Source organism: Alligator sinensis, unplaced genomic scaffold (genome assembly GCF_000455745.1).
Source record: "Alligator sinensis unplaced genomic scaffold, ASM45574v1 scaffold15_1, whole genome shotgun sequence".
NCBI lineage: Eukaryota > Metazoa > Chordata > Crocodylia > Alligatoridae > Alligator > Alligator sinensis.
Genome location: NW_005842307.1, coordinates 485,130 through 500,410, shown reverse-complemented (window position 1 = coordinate 500,410; position 15,281 = coordinate 485,130). Strand labels below are relative to the sequence as shown.

The 15,281-nt window shown below is 41.6% G+C and overlaps 1 protein-coding gene across 4 annotated transcripts in view; it reads left to right on the top strand.

The window, feature by feature from the left end:
• LOC102384210 (potassium voltage-gated channel subfamily KQT member 1-like) overlaps positions 1-15,281 on the top strand; it is an 856,087-nt gene that overhangs the window by 525,945 nt on the left and 314,861 nt on the right. For all 4 annotated transcript variants that reach the window (XM_025209778.1, XM_025209777.1, XM_025209779.1 and 1 more), the window contains 3 exons: positions 3,129-3,204; positions 11,380-11,474; positions 13,455-13,495. In XM_025209778.1, coding sequence (XP_025065563.1) covers positions 3,129-3,204; positions 11,380-11,474; positions 13,455-13,495 — 212 coding nt within the window. The remainder of the gene's footprint in view (positions 1-3,128; positions 3,205-11,379; positions 11,475-13,454; positions 13,496-15,281) is intronic.

The window sequence follows — 15,281 nt, the reverse complement described above, 5'->3', positions numbered from 1 at the left end:
AATGCCCTTCAGAAGACCAGAAACCTGATCATGTACAAGCACATGAACCTTCCAGTCAAGGACTCCATCAAAATGAGAGTGAGTGAGCTACAGTTGTACTACAAAAAGATGGAAGGAGAAGATGAGGAAAAGATGGTGGAAAAGCTATGGAAGGAGAAAGAGTGGCACAGACTGTTCAGGGGTAGATCTTCAAAGAAGATAATAATGATGATAAAGAGACCAACAATGCTGAGAGGGAAGAAGATGATGAGAAAGACAGGGATTTGGGGGTTGTAGAGATGTGAAGGCACTGGGAAAAGAAAGAAACGGGTTGTCAGGGGTGGGGAGCAGGAGCAGGAGCGAGGGGGGATGCAGAGGCCATTTGCTCAATTGTAATAGTTAAAGGAGATGGCAATGGGCATGCAAGTGCATGGGGGCATGGGTGCACAGATGTGCAGTTGCATTTATTGTAACAGGGATGATGAGTGTCAACTGTGGATATGTGTTACAGACTGTTAAATGAACCATGTCGGTCATGAGACAGAACAGCAAAGGTTTAGCAGGGTGTGTGTGTGTGTGTGTGTGCGTGCGCGCAAAAAAAATAGTTTGTACTATATATAAATGAGTACCAAAATGCTGCCTAAAAGTCTGCTTATGGAGTACCTGTGCTAAACTTGTAGCAGTTTCATAAAAGGAAAAGTGCATCAATTCTCAATGAACTAAGTCTATGGGTACTATATTTAAATTACTACAGCTATGTTTAATTTCAAGGTCAGAATTTTTAATTTTGCACGTCACTCCATGTGTTCAGGGGAAGCAGGGTCTAATAGTAAAGCAGGGGCTGCAGGGGGAAGAAGTTGGGGAGAGGCAGAGGGGCTACCTGACCCCTCAGATTTATTTTTCCTGATGTAGCAGTGGGAGGAGGACAAATTCAAGACACATCTCCAATAGTTGAGTCTATACTTAGAAAATTATAACAAACTTATAAATTTTCTATATATAAAATCTAATTATTGGAGGGTCGTCTTATAATCTGAGTCATCTTCTATTTGTGTAAATATGGTAAACAATAACTCACTATTTACTTTCTCTGGACAATTTATTTTGTAGACTTCTATCATGTCCCCCCAACCCCGAGCATCTCTATTCTAAGCTGAAAAGTCTTAGCCTTAGCTTTTCTTTATACAGAAGCCACTCTATAGATCTGATTATCTTTGTACTTTTTCCATTTTTTATTTATCTTTTTTGAGGTATAGAGACCAAACCTAACAATATTCAAGGTCCCCTCTGGAGCCTTTTTTAAAGATTGGAGTTACACTGGCAACCCTCCAGTCCTTTGGTATTCTACTGACTTGTCCTCTAGGAGGAATGTCTCTGGTGAAAGATTCTCTCCAGCATCTTCCACAGTTAAAGACTGATGTAAAGAATTCATTAAGTTTCTCAGTAATGGCCTTGTTCTCTCTTAGTGCTCCTTTTATACCCTGATAACCCAGTGGCCCAAGTGCCTTTCTTGAAGGCTTTGTCCTTCTAATGTACTTAAATTGTAATTTTTATTTATGAAGCAAATTACATATATGTTTGTATGCATGTATGTATGCACGCATGCATGTTTGCATTAAATGTGTATGCCTCTGTATGTACATTTTTTAAATTTTAAAATAATGACTTGCTTAGAAATAGTAAGACAAGGTTCTTTGGGTGAATCTGATATCTTTTATTAGAACAACTTAAATAGTTGGGTAAAAAAATTTTAACAAATTTTCGGGTTAACAACCCTTCATCAGGCTGAGGAAGCCTCTGCAGTTGATGTATCTTCCTCAGTCTGATGAAGGGGTTTTAAACCTGAAAGCTTGCTAAAAAAAAATTTCCAGCTATTTAAATTGGTCTAATAAAAGATATTAAATGCAGCCACAGAACCTAGTCTGCCTATGTCCTTAGACCAACATGGCTACAACCTACGCCCCTTAGGAACAGTAAGTGATACATCGCCCAAGGAAAAGGACCAAATTCATCAGAAAGCACATTATAAAAGTAAAACTACTATTTATTTGATACGGTTGCTATCTCTTTTGTTTTCTTTGTAATGCCTTTATTCTGTATATTGGTGCCTTAGAGTAAATGATACCAAGATTCCACACCAGTGACAGACATTGACAGAGTTGATTGTTCTCTTAGTCTCCATGATAGCTGCTTCTTCCAGGCTATGACTGGATGTTAATGTCAACATAGAATATTGTGTTCCTACTGTCATTGCTTACTTGGGAGGATAAATATAATTTTGCACAACTCACCAGTTTTAACTGATAGAAAAGAATCAATTGGGAAGTGAATAGTGGTGGAACTGGGAGCAGAGTGATAGGGGCAACTGTCCCAGCCGCTGACTGGGGGATGGTGGTAGGTAGGGAGCGAAAAAAACAGTTGCTTCTAGTAGCCACACATTCTCAATTATGAACTGGAAGTCACTGCCACCTCTTTGCCCTAGGTGCCTGGCTGCATCTCTATACTGTGATATGATGTGACATATAGATAGATAGATAGATAGATCTATGTCTATATATATGTTATATAATGTAATATCTAACAAATAAGTTATGTCATTTTGCATGCACATTTACCTATACAGACACACAGATACATGTAGGTAATATGATTGCATGCTATGTTAGGCCTGTGTTTTTCAAATATGGTGCTCTGTTTTTTCTTCCTTCTTCCCCTCAGGAATCAAAGCACTTTTTCAAAGGACTTAATTTCTGTGCTTTGGAGCTCTTGGGCAACCATTCAATAAAAGCAAAATAAGGAATGTAGTCATGGTTCTAAAAACATTTCACATTCTTCGAACTGATGCCAGTTGTATGCACTGACAGTAATCCCATCTAATCCCCCTCACATTTCATCTTTGTACACCTGCTTCTACCATCTCTCTTATCAATATATTGTACTTAGAACCAGAATTATCCAGGAAGGCAAAGTAACAGAACAAAAAAGACACACATGCTAAATGCGCTGTTATAAATTTGCATTGCAGACAGGTATTAAAGCACATTTGTATTTCAATGCATATAGTTGTCATCTTCTATTAAAATATTTTTCTATTTCTTTGTGTGTGTGTGTGTGTGTGTGTGTGTGTGTGTGTTTGCTTTACTCGGCAGGTTAACCGAAGCACACCGAACAGCTGTCAAAGTCATTAGGAGAATGCAGTATTTTGTTGCCAGAAGAAAATTTCAGGTAAGTAACGCCACTAACAAAAAGATAAATGAAAAAGAGAAGTGTTCATGCAGGATAGGGGATGATAGTGGGCCTGACCAATAAAAACTCTGCAGGTGAAATTTGTCCTTGAGCATATGGTTAATTCGAGGTCTATGACAAAGTCGAATAAACAAGGTCTATTTAAAATCTATTTAAACTCATGCTTGCCTATACAAGGCAAGCATCTTATACAGTTTGAGATGTACTCAGTGGTGTATCTCAAACTGTATAAAGAATTCCCCACAAACATGAAGGACTCCTGCAGAACACCTAAACATTACAGAATTTGTAGAATCAGCCCCAGAGGTATTTTTTATCAATATTTTATGTTCTGCTTTTATTTTCCAGGAAAATTTAAAAAAATACATTTTCTTCCTTTTGAAGATAATTGTTTGACTAGCGGAAAAGACTCCAAAGAAGCTATAAATAGATGTGGTATTTGATGCAATCCTGATTGTCACAGGATTTGATCCTGTAACAAGAGGGCATTCCAGGACTGGTCAAATTGTTGGCCCACCCACTTGCTTCCGGGCAAACCACCTGCCTACCTCTTCTGCCACACCTTGATATTAATACTTTGAAAAGATGTCACTAAAGTGGGAGGCTGCCCATTTACTTGCCCTGGTGACAAGGGCCTTACACACGTCTCCAACCTTCCCTTATCATGTCCCATGCCTCACAGATGTTTCTCCAACTGGCTAGCACCTGGACCCGAGCTCCAGAGTCTCACATGAGCTCTCTCCCCACCAGAGCTCATGGTCGCAGCACCGTCAAACTGTGCTCTTACCTAATCATATTCTGAGATCCAAGCCTCTGGTCTCCAAAACCCACCCCAGGACCTCTGAGCCTGCACACTGGGCCTCTGAGCCCCACCCTGAGCACCTGAGCTCACACCATGAGGCCAGGGCTCCAAGCCCTGTCCCATGCCCCCCTGAGCTATCCCTTATCCCTTCACCCAGGTGCTTCTCTACTAGCTCCCCAAGGCTTAGTGCCCCACTCCCCCTGAAGCCTTACTCCTGGCTCCCTACAGCAGCTTCAGGGCTCACAGTGAGCCTGGACACTGCTTCATGTCCCTCCACCAACCTGGGCCCTGCCTCAGAGCTCCCATGAGTCAAGTCTCCCCCTGCTTGATCTCAGACCACCAGGAATGTGGGGACTGGGGTTAGAAAGCACCCCATACTCATCTTTCACCAGGGAGGTAACTGGCCTCGCACTTCTGGGGGGCTATCCTGCCACAGACAGTCCCACCAGACCACCCTTCCCCATCAGGGTGCAGTTTCAAGTCATACCCAGGACCATGGACCCTCCTCCATCCCCATAGCCCTGCCCTTACCTCCAAGACATTGAGTAGTAGCTCAGCCAATGGCATCTCTCTGGCTGCTGGCCACAAACTGCTGCCTTTGCTGTTCAGGGCCCTGCTCTTGTAAGGCACAGCCAGGTCCTGTTCCCCAATCAGGCAGTGGTGCCTAATTGGGATTGCAAGCAGCTGCAGGCTGTCTTGCTGCTTCTCAGGCTCCTGCAAGTAACAGAGCACCCTGTGTCTGTTATAGACCCACATCAAAACAGGAGTGGAACAGCCATTTACAAATGTAGCTTTTTCAATCTTCATTGCTGTTCCTCTGCTAGTAGGTGGCTGGGGAGAGCACACAACCTGGCTATCTTGTTAGGGAATGACCTGTAATAACCTTACAGATGCACCCCATGATATCTCCAGAAAAAGTGATAGCACATTTAAACTTGAATACTTGAAGCAGGACAGTGGTCTTGTATGTCTTTAGAGTCCCTGGACAAATGTAACATCTGTTTCAGCCAATGTCCTACAATGCAGTAGTAGGTGAATAGATTAAACAGGATGGTCATCCAGAGTATGTCCACATTATGGAGGCAGCATGAATCATTAGGGATGCCCCTGAACATATCCCCCCCTTCCACTCCTAGTTTTTATAGATATAAAATATAACTATTTTTTATAGATATCCTAGCCAGGGGGTCAATGACATATGGCCTTCAAGCCGGATCTGACCCCCAGAGCCACTCCATCTATCCCGCAGAGCTGGGAGAGCTTCAGCATCATTCTGAAGTCAAGAGGTTTTGCCTGCACTCACACCAGGGCCAGGTGGCAAGGCACTGCATTGGTGCTGGGAACTGTGCCCATGTTGGCACTGCTTCCATGCCCCCCAGCTGTGGCACAGGTGAAGTTTTCAATTGCATGGTCCCAGTGTATAAATTATCCATGAAGAAATCTAGACTAGAAATTAGAAGAAGTTTCCAAAACTTCAGAGTAGAAAAATTCTGGAGTAGCTTCCCAGCAGGCATAAAGAGGTTGGAGGGAAACCTTAACTACTTTTGTGAAAGGGATTATATGACCTGATGCCTGTGTTTAACTTGATGACTCAAGAATCCTGTATTCTTTATGGACATGGAACTTAGGCTAAGAAAAACCAGACTCCAGACAGAGTTTGGAAGCTCAGAAAAGGAAAACCTGAATATGAGATGTGTTTAAATATCTATGCTGGGCTATAGTCCAATTTTTAAATAGATATAATGCCCCTGATTTAAGATACATTTAGGGGAAAAGGGTCTAGAACTGGTCAAACGTAGATGGGCTCGAAGGGTTTACCAAACTGCCTTGGGAGTATTCATTACATGATTTTTACTGTATATTCTATTATTTTTCATAACAACTTCACAAGAGGTTGTATTCAGTTTAAACACATTTGTGGAGTCTGTGCCAGATGCTGGCAGAATATAAGCTGTTCTGGTCTAAAAAGTGTTACTGGGAAAACAGAAGGTAAAAGGTGGATGTTAGAAGGATTTTTTTTTAACTTTTTTTTTCAGATTTTAGGTTGGTTTCAGGAAGAATGCAGTGTACATCCTTTAACAACAAAAGGTTTTAGTGTTGATGATTTGGTAGCAGCAGTAAAAGGATTTTTAGGGGAATGAAAAAGGAAAGTTTTATGTGGAATGAAGAGAATTAATTATGCACATGGTAGCCTCTAAGGCGAAAAAAAACCCACTAGCACAGCTAGGCTGTGAGCCATGCATCATGTCTAAATAGAGTGTGTCCAAAAGGAGGAAAGGAGGGTTAGCCAAAATGTTCTCAAAGCACCCCTGCCAGTCAATCTAAAGAGAGATATTGGCACTGGTTCTCTGGGGGAAGACAATAGACTGCTTTTCTGGCCAGAAATAGTGATGTGTCAGCGTCTGCAACAAGCAAAGCTTGAGAAGGGAGGAAAAAAAATAGGCAATAAATTGAAAGCTTGAAAACAAAACAAAACAAAACAAAAACAACCTCCTCACACATGTGGTCCCTTACACAACAGCTACATTTTGTTGAAGGCAATAATGCAGGTAACTTCCCACAGCCAAGTGCTAGGAAAGGATTTTGTCATTAAGACTTTTTGCTCCTTCATTTTACAGGATTTGTTTCCACTCCAATTCCAGGCTTTTATGTGAAATTTCTAGGATCCTGTGGCTGCCTTCCAAGCATGACTCCAGCACATACTGTAGGTGTTCAGTGCATGTGTGCAATGGTGCATGCTAATGGCTTCGGCTGAAGCTGTGGCAGAGTGGAAACAGACAACAAGATGACTAATGAGCTGTTTTCAGTTATTTTCAGTTACTGGATTTGCAGTGTATCTTTTTTTTTTCTCTTGAGCCAAAGCCAAAACGGAGACATCTTGCCCCATATTTCCCACTGGGCTGGGGTGGGTCCAAAAATGTTGATATTTTCTAAAGGAGATTGTTCCCAGTCCCCTCCCCCATTTCTGGGCTGTTTTTCTACCTTTTATAATCACATAATTTAATGCAAATTCTCCAGACTTTTTTTTTTAAGTCATGTCTCAAAAGTCACAGAATTCCAGGGGGAAGTTTAGCAGTCTAAAGAAAGACTGAAGTGAGGGAAACACTAGACTTTATCTTCACTTTTATTTTTATATCTTAATTCTACTTTTTTGCATATAATGCTGTTAAGTAAAGATGGGCCTAACATATGGATCCAAACAGGTTCACATCTTGGGGAAGCATCTGGTAGATATCTAGACCAAAATCTTGACACTAAACATCCCCAAACTTTGGAAGTGTGTGCATCTGAATCCAGTCATCCTAAATTGCAATTATCTTAATATAGTAAGATGCAGAAGTAATGTAATATTATTTTTAAGAAAGGGTGATGAAGATCCAGCCCATGGACTAAATCCAGCTGACAAAGCCATATCATTTGACTTATGGGGCACCCCACAGGACCAGAAATGTGATTGCAAAGGACCAGTGACAGTGTTAATTGAGCCTGATTGGGCCCTCAGACCAATACTGCAACATTCATCCTGCCTGCAGACTGATTCCCCATGTTGGACCCAACAATAGACCAGCCCATGGGGCCAGCCCAGCCCATAGGTGCCACTGCTTTAAAGCAAACATGCAAGTATCGTGAAGAGTTTGCATACCAAGCAATGGAAAATAATTGGTTGGAAAGAACTACCGACCTACTTGGATAAACAAGTACCTTAAACAGGATATTAACAGCAAGCAGAGGCTCTATAAGGAATGGGAAAAGGGTTTGATTAGTAAGGAGAGAGATCTTCCAGTGGTCAAGCATTGCAGAGAGAAAGTGAGAATGGCCAAAGCTTTAGCTAAGTTAGACCTGGAAAGGAATAATAAAAACCCCAGCAGATGCTTTTTCAATTGGATAAATTAAAAGAGAACTTGTAGGGAAGAAATGGGGCTTCTATACATTGAAAATGGGATGGAGATCGAATATAATATAGGTATGTCCCAATAAATATTTTTCATTGGTTTTGAATGATGAAGAAGTAATAAGGATAATAGAGTTGCAAATGGGAATGATAGCATGGTTATGGAAATGACCATACATGAGATCATCATGAGATCATTATTACTATATATGAGGTGCTAGAAGCCAAACTTAGAAGAGTGAAAGAACTGGAAGGAAAGAGTAAATGCACTTAGCTCCACTGAATCTGTCAAATTGGGGATAATACCCTATAATGGGAAAAGAGCAAATGTAGTGCCTATATTTCAAAAAGGGAAAAAGACTGACCCCAGAAATTGCCATCCCACATGCTTGATTGGAACAGCTGCTGAAGGAATGAAAAATCAAGGATATGGAAATCCCTGAAAAGGGGACAAAGTACAACAAGGTTTTATTCAAGAAAGATCTTGTTTTACCAATCTAATGCCCTTCTATGACAGGATTATTGACTTCAGAGACAAGAACAATGAAGTGGACCAAATCTTATGACAGTTGCAGAAAACAAAAATAGGGCAATATTGCCAACACAGAGAAGGGCCACATTATTATAGAGAAAGAATTATATTACCTTGTGTAGCAGAGTATTACAAATGGTACAAATTCTAACAGTATGAAGGGCAGTCAGACAAGGTTCCTTGGGTGAATTTGATATCTTTTATTAGACCAACCCAAATAGTTGGAGAATAGTTATTAAGCAAGCTTTCGAGTTCAAAAACCCTTCGTCAGGCTAAGGAAGTTTCAGCAGTTGGTGTGTGCTCTTCCTGGATGGAATGAAAAGTAAAGAAGCCAGGGGCTGGGCTGGGGAGTCAGTTGCCAGGCAGATTATAGTGTGTCAAAAATCCAATGTCTATGTTTAGTCCATGATCTCTAGTATCCAGGAGGTTGATGAAATGGAGCTCATAGGCTCGTCTCTGGGAAGTGTTGTGTAAGTTTCCCTTGAGGATCAGGACTGAGAGATTGGAGAGAGAGTGGCCCTCTTGTGAGAAATGTGCCCCCACCGATAATTGGGTATTTCTGTCTTTGATGGATTTCTGGTGTGCGTTCATTCTGGTGCGCAGTTGTTGTTTGGTCTCTCCTACATATCTTCCATCAGGGCATTTGATGCATTGGATGAGGTATATCACATTTCTGGAGGTGCAGCTGTAAGATCCTGGGATGCTGATGGCTCTGTTGTGGGGTGTAGTAATAGTGGGGGTGGTGGAGATGTGTTGGCAGGTTTTGCATTTCTTGTCATGGCATGGTCTGGATCCTTTTGGTGTGTTCTGGGCTTGAGGAAGTTTGCTTCTGGTGATGAAGGGCAGTCATACACTGATGGATTAATAACAAGGCCTGTTGCTATAAGGAGGAGGCTTATATACTGCAAGCAATGATGGAAAAGAGATAGATGAATATGCCATTCGATCATAGGGTTCAACAGCATCATATGGTCATGAAAGAGGTTAATGTAATTCTAAGTTATGTTAGGAAAGGAATATTGATGAAGTTCCAGGAAATATTAGTATCACTGTACATGGCATTAGTAGTCCCCTATTTAGACTACTGTTTAAAGTTCTGATCTCCTATGATAGGGATGTCCAACTTCTGAGTGGCCCCCTCACTATGCCCCTCCGTCCTGCCCCTGCTGTGTGGGCTGCCCAGAACCCCACTCCCATTGCCACATGGTCTTCCTTACCATGGCCCTTTCTCCTCCCACTCTGTAGGCCACTTCTCCCTGCCCCCAGGGCTGGGAGCAGAAAAAGAAGCCAGAGGAGGAAGGGAAAACCTTGAGACTCAAACAACGTGAGAAGGGAGTCATGAAGAGAGCTAGCAGCCAGGTGGGACCCTGTGAGCTGCAAGTTGACTGCTCATGGGCTGTATGCACAATCTTCAAGTAGGATGGCCCTGATCTTTATTAAAAGATTGGCTTGCATCCATAGATGCTTCTCAAGTAAATCTCAGTATGTCATCCTCCCACTGTACTCGGCCTTGGTGAGTGAGGCTGCAGTTGGAGTACTGCATCCAATTCTGGGCTTCTCAGTTCAGGAAGGATGTGGAGAAGCTTGGAGTCCAGAAGAGAGCCACACGTATGACCAGAGGGCCAGAGAATAGGCCTTATGAAGAGAGGCTGAGAGCCATAGGATTCTTCAGCCTGGAAAAGCACAGGAACAGGGGTAACCTGGTGGCAGCCTATAAGTACATCAGGAGTGTGCATCAGGATCTGGGGAATGCCTGTTCACCAGAGCACCCCAAGGGATGACAAGGACCAACGGTCACAAACTCCTCCAAGACCATTTTAGGCTGGACATAAGGAAAAACTTCTTTACTTTCTGAGCCCCCAAGGCCTGGAATAGGCTCCGTCCAGAGGTGGTGCAAGCACCTACTCTGGACTCCTTTAAGAAGCATTTGGACACTTATCTTGCTGGGATCTTTTGACCCCTCCTGACTTCTTGCCCTTGGGGCAGGGGGCTGGACTTGATGATCTCCCAAGGTCCCTTCCAGCCCTAATGTCTATGAAATCTATGAAAAAAAGAATTTGATCTAGAACAGGTATAAGGAAGGGCTTCCATGATGTTCAGGAAATGGAGAACCTACATTATGAGATGTGTGTTTGGTTTGTTTATTTTAGAAAGTTGAGTGGGAATACGATTGCTTCTTATATATAGTTTATGTATATACTTTTGCAGGGTGACTATCATGAAGAGAAAAAAAGAGCTATTTAGTTTACAAATAAATTTAGACTGGAAATAAATTTAAATAGACTAAAAATAAAGTGTTTATAAACAAATTTGAACTGGAAATTAAAGTATCTGTTTTTTTAGAAGAGCAAAGTTTTGGAATACTCTTCTGAGAAAAGTAATGAGGGCAAAGAACCTGAATCACTTCAAGGCAGAGCCTAAGAGTTAATGGAAAGGAAAGTATGATAGGGATGAGGATGGTCTTGGATCAATAATCAGCATATGTGATATGTTATAGCTGTATAGCATATGCTAATTTAGCTATCACATATATAGCATATGCGATAGCGAAAGTATTTCTTATCCTCAGGTTTGAAAGATAATGTGCTCCATATGGAATATGTCTTCATCAGACATCTTCAGGGCTTCTGCTGAGTGCCTGTAGGGACTATGAAGAAAGTTTTTCCTATACAGAGTAGCTCCAAGGTGCCTAATTAAAAAAGATTTAAAATCCACTTTGTGTCACAAGAAAAGCAGGGGACATAGTGACAACTTTTATGCCTTGGCAGCTACAATAGTAAAGAATTGTCTAGGATTATAATATTTTTCAGTTCTTACAGAGAACATCATCAAAAAACCTCTTGAGGATTAAAAAGAAAGTCTATCTGATACATATGAGTGATGTAAAAATAAGCATTATCTGACACTTTCATTTTACTCCTTTTGCAGCAAGCCCGGAAACCATATGATGTACGTGATGTAATTGAACAATACTCTCAAGGACACCTCAATATGATGGTCCGGATAAAAGAACTTCAAAGAAGGTAGGCCCCATCTACTTGATCCAATGTTTGATTTCTCTGGTTTCAGCTGCCTTGAGGAGAGATGCATGGTTAATGAACTGTAATGGTAAAAAATTTCAAGCACAACGGGGAATATAATATCTAGGGGATTTGATTTAGAGTCACATTTTAATCTGTTTTATAACCAAGGCTCCTACTTCCCCTGCACACAAAAAAGAGAAAAAAGGTAAAGGAAAATCATGATATGATCCATGAAATATAGCACAGGAAGAGAGCATTTCTGCCTAGTTCTTACAAAAGAAAAACCCTTTCTGCCCCCTCTGTACCTTTACAGTCAGAAGAAATCCCTGTTTTACTAGTGGTGCCCTTTCTGTCTGGTATGCTTCTTCTTCTCCTACCCCTCCTACTCTCTTCCCCATCTCTCCTCACCCCCTTCTAACACATTTTCCATGAGCTATTGAATCATCACTTCTTTTTTTTAGCTTACACTTAAGTTTTATCTTTGTAAATCAACAATGAGCACTGAGGACATCAAAATCAGATTATTTAACCATTGAAGCAGTAGCCAAACTCCTGTTGAGCTGGATTAGTTCCACTGTATCCAAATTTATTTTTTCAACTCTCTCTATGGAATTTAAGGAAGAGTTACAAATATTACTGTATTTAGTGCAAGGCTAAATTGTAGAATCCTTGTCTGCCACACAGGAGAGCTGGGTTCAATTTCCGGTTGCGTATATAACTACAGCCATCCAAACACCAAATGTCTGGACTCCATCTGCCCTTTGGATACTGTCTCAATGGTCTGAAAAGGGGGTGGAAAGTCTGTCTCCATACTCCTGCCTAGGCATATGCATTGAAGGTCCTGGTGACTAGGGGTGTGCGAAGTGGACTGTATTCGATTCAGATTCGGATTCGGCCCAAATTGGGGACAGTGATTCAATTCGTTGATTCAGATCACTGTCCCCCGTTCAATCCAGCTGAATCTGAAGATATGATGCTGATTCGGAGAATCAGCAATTCGGCCATAGACACAGCTTTAAATGTTTTTTCTACATACCTCAAGGTACTAGGTGCAGCTTGTGAACACTGCGATGGTGGGGTGCATGCAGCATCCCACAGGAGCATGGGGGGGCCCCACGCATGCTCAGCAGTGAACCTGGAAGTGGACCGGACGTACTTCCAGTCCATTTCCGGGTCTGCCACTGAGCATGCAGGGAGCCCTCCCACACAACCCTCCAGCTTGACAGTCATCCCCGGGGGACCCCGGGTTCCCCCCAGACCCAGGAGGAACCAGTTGCCGAGTCGGGGGTGTGTGGAGGGGCCCCCCAGCACACTCCCCAGCAGACCAAGAAGTGGACTGGGAGTACTCCTTTTCCACTTCCAGGTCTGCTGCCGAGTGCACTGGGGAGCCCCCCATGCTCCTGTGGGGTGCTCCATCCACCCCACCATCTCAGTGTTCACGAGCCGCCTGGTACCTGGAGGTATGTAGAAAAAACATTTAAAACTGCATCTACGTCCGAATCGTCAGATCTCTCCAAGTCAATTCAGAGGGTTCCAATTCAATTTCGAGGGATTAAAGGGTCTCCTCATTTGATTCAGATTTGAGATTTGGCCACTGAATCGGGCCAAATCTCTGCCAAATCAAATCGGGGACCGAAGCTTCACATGACCCTACTGGTGACCTTTCACACATACACCATGATGAAGAAGGATAGATGGTTTCATACAACTGAATTGTTTTAGTTATAACATGAAAACAGAATAAATAGAATAAAGTTGAAATTTTATTCCACCAAATTACAGTACATAAAGGAGGCCAAACTGCTGACTGTTTATATCTAGGAAATGATGCCAGAATTTTTCATTTACTTTGCTGCTAGTTTCAAACTACTGTTCTTTTGCATGTAAAATGGATCTGTGTGCTGTTCCAAGTTGCAAACAATAAGTTGTTTAATAATTCTGCAGCTGGCAAACTAAAATGATCCTCTGTTTGCTTTTCAGACTGGATCATTCCTTAGGGAAGCCTGCTCTTTTCCTTCCAGGTATGGTGACTGTATTGTAAGATGAATGGTTCTGTCACTTAAGACTAATATAGAACAACTGTAGTGTTCAATCAGTTGCTAGATGCAGCTAATGAATGCTGTGTAACTATGTAATGATTGCTACCTGACATTCAGGTAGTGCTGCTGGAATTAAACAGAAAGCGACCATAACTGCTAAGAAAAGGTACCATGGCACAGAGGCCTGGACACTTCTTTTAGTATGTGATTTGTCATACTGAATTGCTTCCTAAATTGTTGATGGCTTGGCTTAGGTAAACATACTACTTACACTTTCTTACACTTAAAGCTTTCTTCCTTTTGAAAGATTCTATAAGTTTGGATTCTCTAGGTTTTGGATGAAATTTTCAAAAGAACTGAAGTGTCTTAGGACATGTGCATACAACCCCAAGTAGCTTTGTCACAAGGCTATCTCTGATTTGGGAACTACTATGCACCAAGCAGGTCAGGTGTACCTTAGAACAGGGGTTCTCAAACTGTGGGTTGCGACCCCCCTGGGGGGTCGTGAGCAACTTAAAAGTGGGTCACAAACTTCTCTTCCCCCGCATCGCACAAACACTCTGCCTGCTTCCCTCTTCCAGCAACAACGCATGTGTTATTGGACTCACCCACACTGGAAGTGTCTCTTGTTTTCTAATCTCAGCATGTATGGGTTAGTGAAGCTCAATGTTTATCTGTCAACAGTTTAATTGACTGCATGCGATTGAGTGCGAGTTTTCCCTTTGCAACATCCTACATGTGTAAATCAGGGTTTTCAACAGTTGCTGCTATAAAGAGCAAATACTGATCAAAAATAAATGTGGAGCACGAAATGATACTGGTAGTCTTGAAAATAAAGCCCAGGTTTGAAAAACTAAGCAGTACCAAGCCAATTCATTCCTCTCATTGAAAACTATTGGGTTTTAAATTTGACAGTGTTTTTTTTTCAGTGAAATAGTTTGGAATTTGATAAACTTTATAAAAAGTGTTTTTTGACAATTATATTTCATTTAATATACAAAGGTAAATGTGCTTTATTTATCCCCTGCCTAAACCTAATGAAATCAATAGCTTTAATCATGGGGGAGTCACATAAATTTGTATATTATTTTACAGGGTTGCGATATCACAAAGTTTGAGAACCCCTGCCTTAAAACAAGGCTGCTTTGAGGAGTATAGACATATTATTAGGAGCCTACGTTCTGTTTTCCCAAGTGAGGTTTGGCACTCAGCAGCATCAGTTTCCCTAACACTCATAGGGACTTTCAACCCTGCGTACCTAAGCCACCTTTGAAAATAGTATTTGGACTCCTAAATCACTTTAATGTCTTTGAAAAATGTCTTGCAGGACCTGTGATGAAAATGGGGAATATTATCAGAACCAGTATTATCTCCTAAAATGGGGTAAACTCTGACCACTATCAAATTGTAGCTATAACTCACATAGCATCAAGGTGAAGATATGGTTGGGGTTTTTTTAGACAGCTTTTTGTCTCTAAGCTGCAGGAGGAGAGGGACATTTGAATGTAAAGGGCATAACTGAGAAATAATATTCCAGGGAATTTCTAAAGCTGGATGTTTTCTCTGCATACTTCATTAAGCAGCAGGTCCTAGTGGAGATACTAAGAAAATTTAGTTGCTAAATCTTAGGTCAGACAATTTATTTGGATGATCCCAAATAATTTTGTAGGTTTGAACCAGTGTTTAATTAGAACAGCATAATGCTATCACCAGCTCAAGGGACTGTAATTGGTAAATGGGCCAGCAAGGTATGAGTGCACTTGCAGTA